Source organism: Mercenaria mercenaria, chromosome 12 (genome assembly GCF_021730395.1).
Source record: "Mercenaria mercenaria strain notata chromosome 12, MADL_Memer_1, whole genome shotgun sequence".
Classification (NCBI taxonomy): Eukaryota; Metazoa; Mollusca; class Bivalvia; order Venerida; family Veneridae; genus Mercenaria; species Mercenaria mercenaria.
Window position 1 is genome coordinate 76,113,332 of NC_069372.1, and position 9,884 is coordinate 76,123,215.

The window sequence follows — 9,884 nt, forward strand, 5'->3', positions numbered from 1 at the left end:
AAGTCACAAAAGCAAGAAACCTTTTCATATACAGACGACAATTGTAACAAGGAAAATCTTTTAAAAAGCACTTCTCTACATAAAAGACTCATATCACACCCTTATTCATGTGATACGCAGACCGTATTCAGCTCTTTCTTTAATTTGATATATGTTGGTATTTGAACAGGTTTTTATCATATTTATTAAACTTACTTATTATTTTGAGATATATCAATATTGTTGCTAAATATACTGAGCCAAAGTTAGCTTTAAAACTGTGAGCAGCGTCGTTTAGGATAAACGCTTTGTCTACATTTCACTCAGCGTAGCACAATCAACAGAGTGAAAGAAATTGACACTCTCGTCCAATCAGGCAGGGTGTTGCATAAATCTTCCATTTTGATAAATTATCTATAATGCGTAATCAAGTAGTTTGATTGTGGCATAGGTAAACGAAAACGAATTTAGACGGCGTCGCCGAAAAATATCACTTACTTTTCCCTCATATGTCTCCTATCCACTCCGTAGATAGAAAATTTTAACATGTTCTTCTCTCATTCCTCTACTTTTTAATGTGGTGTAAGCTTCAATAAAAGAATGACGTTGATTAAATTGATAAATATGATCCATGATAAAATCATCATCACTGCCACTTTTGTAAAAGAGGGCAAATATTAAACAACTTTGAACTTGGAGTACAACTTGATTCAGCCATGGAAGTATATAACACTACTGTCTGTAGAACTCTGTCCTCGTGCTCCGTGCAGTAAAACTTCGTTTAACTATCCTTTTCTTGATAAATAAGTTTTTCAATTCAAAACGGAACCTCTTCCCAGACAAAACGTAGATAAAGAAGTTTGCAGCGTAATTAAGTAATGAGACAGATACAGATATATCAATGTAGGGTCTTAATGCAACATATGTGTTCCTAGCAGTTTCTAGAGACCCAACTTTAATTGTTACATCCACTATTAAACTGAGTGTAAACAACGGTAACAATGTTATAATGTACGTAAATGTTACTATTAATAGCATGCAAGTACTCCGGTATTTCCGCTCACGAGCCCTGTCGGTCCTATATGATAGAAAATTATCTTCCTTTTGCAGATCCTTTTTTACTCTGAATATATGAAATAACACCAAACTGTTACAAAGGATTATAAAAACTACGGGCAGTACAAACACGAGTGTCCAAAGAAAGAAATAAACATCCAAACTTGTGTAGATTTCTGCATGCTTCTCTGTGGCTAGGCAATCTCGAATATTGTTTTTATCATCATACATAACATGTTCAATCATAAGAAACCGAAATGACTGCGTCAAGCACACACAAATAAAAAGTATGCCAATTGCTACTACTGCACCAGTTTCTTTCCGAAAATAAACCTTCTTAAATGGAAAGCATACGGCTATAAGTCTCTCCACAGCCATAAATACTACTAGCCACGAGCACATTAACGTGATCACATGTACGATAAAATTATACAGTTTACAACTACCGTCACTGAATTGCTGGAAAACACCACTTGTCTTCTGGTGTGACACGAGGTATTCATCAACACTTTCGATTTGTCGAATGATAAGAGTCAACGTATCGAACACAGCGAGTGCACAAAGGTAGTGTGAATACGACTTATGACGTAGGGTTTTTGTCTTCATGACAATGAACGATAGCATATTTCCTAGAATTCCAACCAAAACAATGACGGGAGTGGACAAAAATTTAGCCCAAAAACCCCATTTGGGTATGACAGGTACTGGAAAGTCTGAAATAAAGAAAATTCGTGCAGATATGCATGCATCATTTCTATCCGTAATTTAATTAATATGACATTTCATACGCACCAAATAATATATCAAAATATTGATATATTTACTAGATTGACGTGATACCTTAATCATATCAAATGTTGAAATAAAGCCATTAGACTATGTCGGTAATCTAAAACACAGCTTAAACCAGTTTTAATACTAAAATAAACGAGACAAAAGTGTCATATAGAACACTAAATTTTACAATACAAGACATATAAGAATCCAAATAGACATATTAGAATCAAACTAATTCATAGCAAAACCGTGTTTGAACACCATTTAGTATACACTCGAGCGGTTATACATGGTGCGCCCTCGTGAAATTATTACACCCGACGTATAACCGCCCATTTTGTATGAATAGTGTTAAAACACGGTTTTGCTATAAATTACTTCTTAATTAACAAACATCTATCCAATACACATAACAACTTATAGGAGACTGATATTATGATTATTATAGAACAACATCAGTTACGGGCACAGTCCGCCTTCCGCATATATCAACAAATACACCAATATTCATGAAAAGCTTTATATATTATGAATGGACTTTATGATTCGCAATTGCAAATCAATCATACACGAGCCTGAATATAATAATTATTAATTAACAGCTCTGGTTATTATTGAAAGAAGATTTTACAATATGATACAACTTATTTTCACAGCACAGTTTATAAACAAGGTAAATTGTTCATGGTTTGCACATTTTCTGACAAGTTTGATATATTTACAAGCCCGGAATCAACAATAGGAATATTTTATTGTCTACTAGTAATCCCTAACAAGGTTTAATTTTATCATCTAAAATAATAATACGATGGATTGTATTTTCTATTCCAGAAGACATAATAAATTCAAGAACAATTATTTGTCCAACTGCAGTCCATTCAGTACGTCTTCAACTGGTAAAGGATTTTATTTGAAAATATATCACCACTGAAACGTAAAACTCTGACATTATTATTATCTGCTTATTTGTTCGTTTCGGCGGGTCAAAATGTCGAAGACACGAAAACACGAAAGATCGAAAACTGCTTATTGGGTGTGTGTTTGCCTTTCGACTTTCGAGGCGAACACACGACGACACGAAACATTGAAGGCAAAATAACGAAAATTCAAGGGCGAACACACGAACTTTTGTATTAATCACTTTTTGTGTCGGCGGGTATTAAAACTTTGTGTTGTCGCTCTTCTTTTGTCGTGTCTTCGTGTACTCGCCCTTGAACACACGACAAATAAGCAGTTTTCGCCCCCTATAGACACCGAATTTTCAAGCCTGGTTGTAAAACCTACCCTAACTAAAAAATGAAATTAAAATGATAACTAAAGCACTAATATAGCTTTTTAGGAGTCGCGGTTAAAATGATATTTAAGAAAGTTGTCTCATAATCAAACTACATACATTTTCATTTCTTTCACTGATGTGAAATTAAGAACAAATGTTCAAGCAATGCATCAATCAACTTTATCAAAATATGCTTAAAAGAAAATTCAAAATCAATAGTTTCCACTTTTAAGATTAAGATTATTCAGATCGGTTCCACTCATAATATACCGCTACAGAAATTGCAAAATTAATTTCTCTATTCAAAACACACATAATATACGATGTCACTCAGTACAATAATTTTACGGTCAACAGAAATTAATTTCAAGAGCATGTTTCTTCCATTAACCTTTACTTTTGATATTTAATCAAACGCATACTGATCTCTTAGTTACAGGGTTCATATAATAATCGATGTAACTCATTGCAGAGTTGGAGCGGTCGTCTGCGCATGCCCGAAAATGATTATCAATTGTAGCGCACGGCAAAAAATATGCATGTTTTTGCATGTCCACGCGCATATAGTGTATAATATGTATAATATACTGACTAAAGGTTAGGGTTTAGTATCACCATGGTTACAGAATATATATATTTAAGAATATTTTTCGTTCAATTTAGTTAATCCGGTATATACCGGAGTCTGTAATTTATACCGGCGCTCCAACTCTAAGTCACAGTCTATAATAATACATGTACTCTTTTAGCGTTTACCAGCTGATAAACCAGAAGTGATTGCGTAACGTCATTTATCCGGAAAACGTAGAATAAAGTCTGGTTTCGGCGTACGGAAATGAAAATGTTATGAACTATTGACAACCTGTTAGTAAATTTGTTATAACGGCACTGTTAATATCTTTCTAAAGTAAAAACTATGATATTTAAACATCTGACACGTTAAATTATTCAAAATAATGTCTTAAAATTAGCGTGAAATGTGCGGTTCATTTTAATCATGGTCAAATATCTCAAAACTAAGCATCTAAGGACCTATATATTTTATTTCACCACATTAAAGGCCATGTGTTTACATACAATTGTGAGAAGTTTCATTAAAATCTTCATTGTAGAAAAAAATCTATTCCCGAAAATGATATGAAAGTTATGATTTACCCTTAGACTCCCATTATGAAACATTTCGTGAGGAAAGTTTTCAATCAATCTAGCAAAAATATATTATTATTATTATATCACATTTATATAGCACTCTTTTCATACAAAATATGTGCGTTCAAAAGTTCAAAAATCAAACACACGACCCTATCTTTTCTATTTACTGAAATGTCTATGTATATTCTGAAGTCAGAATTTAATCAAACTCTACAATGTAGAAAACATTTCGTTCCGAACGTGCAGTACTATCTTAATATTTTAGAACTCGAATAATCTGATTTACAGTGTATACTGACATCATTCTCTTTATAAAAACAGGTAGTGCGCTCTTTTCATTTTTTGAAGATTTTAAGAAAGTTTTGAACCTTTAAACAGGTTGTATACCTGTAGACTGTGCTTTACGTAAATTTTCCATTTTTTATCATATAATTTACCAAGTCGAGCACATACTTAAGTGTTTACTTAAGAAAAGAAACCATGCATAAAGTATACATCCAATAGTTCACCTTCATTTTTAGCTTAATTATATGATATTGCTACACGCTTCATCATTTTTGTTTTGATATTTTATATTTTTTCACAAGTTCTTCTTTAAATAGACGGTTTATAGTTTGTGCTATTTGACTATTCTAAATTCCGACGAATACAGTCAAAATTAAAATATAACTAATCGAAATCTATCTCTTGTGTCATGTAATAAAACAGATTGAATTGCTTGCCGGCCAATAGTAATTTTTTTTCCTGATGCCCGGGTGACAGTAATGTTGTCAATACTTTTTGCTTTAGTACTGTTCTATGAATATTATCGACTAGCAGGAGAGATCACTGAACCTGAATAAGACTTACATATTCCCAAATTCATGACACTACGTCGAAATGTTGAATTAGTATCACGACATTTTGAGTTAATAACCATGTACCTGCTCTTCCGTAAATTTCAGTAAAAACAAAAAACATGCTTATATTTATAAGAACAACATTTAAGTATGAAAGTGTGACATTTTAGTACCAAAACATTGACAGTATTGAAAATTATAATTATCAGCAAATTATAATTCTTCAATCTGTATCTATTTTATAGTCCTTAATGTTTGAGATATCAAAAACTGCGGGCCATCTTATTAATGCAAATCATACGAATTCCTTTCTTCTATAAAATGTTACACTTGGTTCTGTTGATGGAATCAATTTCGCTCTTTCTCAATTGATATTGTGTTATAAAGCTGTAGAAGATACGATTAAGAAGATAATCTGAGAATCATAAAAAACGCGTTGAATGTTCTTTTCACCAGAATCACATGCTGATTTATCAGCATTTTGTTCGCATTATTTTGTGTGATCTGGGGCTAATGTTGTCAATGGATAAAGATTGTATTGATTGTTTGCTGTATCATATAATGAACTTTGCAACCTCTCTGAAATATATATGGCGGTTAATTTTGCTCGGGATATCGGTAGCTTAGCGCAGTTTATGTCAATGTGTTCTTATAAATACATATAAATAAGGTGCAGCTTTTAAGTCTAGAAGGAATAATCTTCCGCCATAACTTACACCATATGTTTACTGGAAAGCGAAATACAGATACAATAAAAATCCGACGTTTTGGATTCATTGTCTTTTGTTAATTTCGTTATTGTTTAGCTCTCGAAAAAGAGAACATTTTATTTTAGTAATTTTTATTCGCCGGAACAGGCGTGCGAATAAGATACCGACATCAGCGTGTAGTTTTGTGTATCACATTGGCCGCAAAAAATAATCGTGACAAAAAGGTTGAGTAGACAACGGAATGAAAAGACGACGTTGGCAGAAATAAGCCATCATGCTATCAACAGACATGAAATTTATAAGCTCTAACTTAAAATATGATCGTATACTTGATATTTGCTAGACTGATTTGAATTTTTTTTTTCATTATGTGTGTCTTAAGGAAAATCACAATTTTGTGAACATGTTCGCGAATGAAAGGTTTTCTGAAATGTAGGTCGAAGAAGAAATCACTATGGTAAACATTCATTGTTAATTTTTGCCTCTAATATGGTGGATTCTAATACTACCAGTTTTGTTACCGTTTTAAACAGAGAAGATTGAAACTGTTTCCTTATAGGCAACACATGCACTGGTTGTACGTCATAATTATTACATCTTAGAGTCGAACATCATAGCGGCGTGGTGGGAAAGAAAACCGCCCAAAACAGGCGAATATCTTCAGAGATTCAGATAATAATGCTTGATAACGTGTTAGCATCAAAATATTGAAAATAACATATCGCGAACGGTAATTTGCTCTTGAATAAAAGCATTGTCTTCAGATGCGTATATGCGCCCTCGCGATATTTTTCCTTCGCTTCTTATTCCAAACACTGATTTTATTCAGTGACATACTGTTTGGGATATGATATCTTTTAAATAAAATATGAATGTCTCTGTGATGATTTTTGTGATACCTACTTATCATTAAAGAGATCTGCTAATAAAGATTTTATGTGGATTTTAATCCCGTGATAAAGATTGTGTTATCTTTACATGTATTGTAACGTTCACATTTTTATGTTAAATTTACACACGTACATGTATTGCCATTAATTACTATGTCTATTTTCATTGTCCAGGCTTTATTCTACGTTATCCAGAAAATAGCGTTACGTCATTACCTCCGGTATATCAAACGTGCAGAACTGCATTCAAATCGGCCTAATTTTGAAATAAATACAGTATGTACAAAACTACTAGAACGCGCTTATATATAGACTTTCAACAAGATGGCATGCTGATATTTCTTTACAGATGTTTTTTACACAAGTTATTGGTTGCTATACTAATCCGCGGATGTTTTGATTTTAACGTGCATGCGCTCTTTACGTGTGGCAAAAGAACTCGCAACGATAAGAAAACCTACATAAAATTATCATTATATTACGAATTGTTTTGCCATTATAAAGATAATTTCAGTCAAGTAATTTATTATACAGTATACTTGTATGTTAATTAATCATATCTTACCTGAAAAGTCTGCTTTATTCTTATTTTCGTCAGAAAAGAACAAGCATTTCCAGTCTTCCACACATCATACAAATATAAAACTTGTTCCTTACATTTAAAAATTTCATATTTTTCATTATATCTATTTTCCCCACAACTTCAAATAGTTGTTATATATATTTTTCTCCGCCTTAAATGACATCTACATACTTCGGTGTTGCGGCTCCTTGCCACTGAAGTTGCTGTTTTAAGTGATATACCGGAAATCATTGCGTAACTATTATGCAATTTATAGTTTTCACTCAGTTTTAATTTAAATAAACCGAGTGAAAACTATACAGTCTTTAAACATTTGGTACCCCTTAGAGTAAATACTGTGTTATTATGCAACTGACATGATAAAACATAGGTCACCTGGGTAATCAAGACCGTAAGTTAATTTCGAGAGTGTCCCCTAATTAGAGCGGACCATAAAAGTTACTGAAGCAAATAAGATGGCTTTGATGTGATATACATTAATGCCTTCGGTCATCAATGCCATTAAAAGAACGCACTCAGATTAATATATCACGTGGCGGAGCTGTTTTGTGAATCAAAAAAATAAACCTTTCGCGTGAAATCTAGTATTTCAAAATCTATAAGAATATACTCTGGAACTTTAATGGACATTTCCTTTTAAAACGATGAAAATGTAGTTACAAAAATCTAAATTCGTAAGATATTAATCAAATCAATGACTATAACTACACACTGAAGGGAAGTACCTGATATAAATCTCTATTTTTTTTTATTTCTTATGTTTACATGCTGGATCATTTTCATATCGAAAATAAATCGCGCAAGAAGTCATTATCCGTGATTTTATAGAATAATTATGATAAACTTGAATGAATTCCGCGAAGAATAGAACAGATAAAGAATATAAGTGTACAATACCCCTCCCCGCTACCCGCCCTCTCTCTATTTAATCTGATCGCTGCATTCACCATTCGAACCACTTTGATAATGTCAAATAAAAATCTTTCAAATTCGAAGAAACAATTAAAATAAAAAAAATAACAATTTTAAGATAATTATTTTTGAATACTGAATGAATCGATCCCAGTTTGAGTATAACTGGATACAAAACCAAAGGCTGAACTTTATTAACTGAACATTTTATTTTCAACTTCGTCTTTTAATTATATTTCATGTATCATGTAAGCTAATTTCGACACGTGGTAAGTTATGGGATATCAATTTAGGAAATGAAACAAAATCTTTGTTATTACTTTATGAATTCATGGAAAATATCAATCCAAACTCATCAAAGATAATGCAAATTAGGTAAAGCTGTGGGTTTGCAAAGATCTACATATATTTTCCTTTGTCCTTCGGTGGATATTTACTATAAAACAAACTCATTATTGATCGAATGGAGCAAAATACAATATATCTCTAACGTAATTTATATTGTGCAGTCATGTCTTTTTGCCCTACGCAGAGTGCGCATGCGCGAAAATTGTTTCCCATTGCTAAGCAAATAGCTCTGTGTAAAAAGGTCTATATATCTTAAAGAACTTTATAACTTTATAAATCATTTGGAAGAACGGCGATTAAGACTGCGTTTATCACTTTATTCTCTCTGTTTTGCATATAGGAAATATACTAAATGAAATATTGAAACAATGTTTAGAAATGCTGATGTTTGCATGTTTTAATATGAATATTCTTTGCCATTAGCTTTATATTACATTGAATGTGTAAAATGGATAAAAAAGAACAAAAGATTTATTATCTTAATATTTAGAACTTTCTGTTCTTGACGTTGAAGAATCTTTAACGCAGTTTTTACCTCATTTGAATTATATCTAATATTTTATAGGGTAATTAACTGTTTACAGAATCCACATTTGTTACATTAGGATTGCAGTTTATTGAAAGTTATTTGTAGAAAAGAAGCCAACCAGTAATGCTTGACTAGCTATTTTCATTTTTGAAAACTGAATATAGAAATATCATGGTTTCGTGCTAAAAAGTCCAAAAGTGAAAATGATGCATTCCTTTAAAAGAGTTTGAGTTTAAAAGGGTGTTAATCAAAATGTTATTTTATTGATGTATTTCTATTACCTTCGCTCAGAAACGTCATGTTACTCCCATTGTTCCAAGTTCCATTTACGTCAGATAGATACTCCATTTTTTCCATGAATTTTTTCCTGTAGTTTTCGGAAGCCCTACTGTGCAATCCTTGCAACCATTATTTCTAAAATCTGAAAAATATAATATCATTAATGTAGTATACAAATGTAAGAAAACTTTGGAAACGTTGCTGAGTATCTATCTCGATCACATCTGATTTGGATTTCTGGTCTCTGTGATCCACCAGCGACGTAATATTTTCCGATATAACTGCTAATACTGTACCATATAATCATAGGTCGGTACAGTATCATTCTTCAACGATAAACATGTTGCACAAAGAGAGAGAGAGAGAGAGGTGGGGGGTGTTAAAATGCAACAGAGTGCCGGTAGTCTGCCGTTTCTGGATATTTTAGTTTCACAGATATTTACTTTAAGGTTACTGATTCTAAACAATATTTAAATTTTAAGTCTTGTCACCCTAAACATACTAAAACTAATATTCCTTTTTGTTTAGCTCAACACAAGACTTTGTACTATTAT

General features: G+C 32.2%; 1 protein-coding gene across 1 annotated transcript; it reads right to left on the minus strand.

Annotated features, from left to right (window-relative positions):
- Positions 1-203: 203 nt before the first annotated feature.
- Positions 204-9,524, minus strand: LOC123535047 (growth hormone secretagogue receptor type 1-like). Its single transcript, XM_045317568.2, has 2 exons — positions 9,333-9,524; positions 204-1,748 (listed from the first exon to the last, which is right to left on the minus strand). Exons 1-2 carry the CDS (start codon positions 9,406-9,408, stop codon positions 712-714), a joined length of 1,113 nt encoding a protein of 370 aa, XP_045173503.2. The 5' UTR covers positions 9,409-9,524; the 3' UTR covers positions 204-711.
- Between the last annotated feature and the right edge of the window lie 360 nt (positions 9,525-9,884).

Coding starts and splice junctions, on each gene's coding strand:
- LOC123535047 (XM_045317568.2), bottom strand. CDS start 9,408: ATGGAAAAAATGGAGTATCTATCTGACGTAAATGGAACTTGGAACAAT. Junction 1,749..9,332: donor CATGACGTTTCTGAGCGAAG/GTAATAGAAATA, acceptor TCTTTATTTCAG/ACTTTCCAGTACCTGTCATA.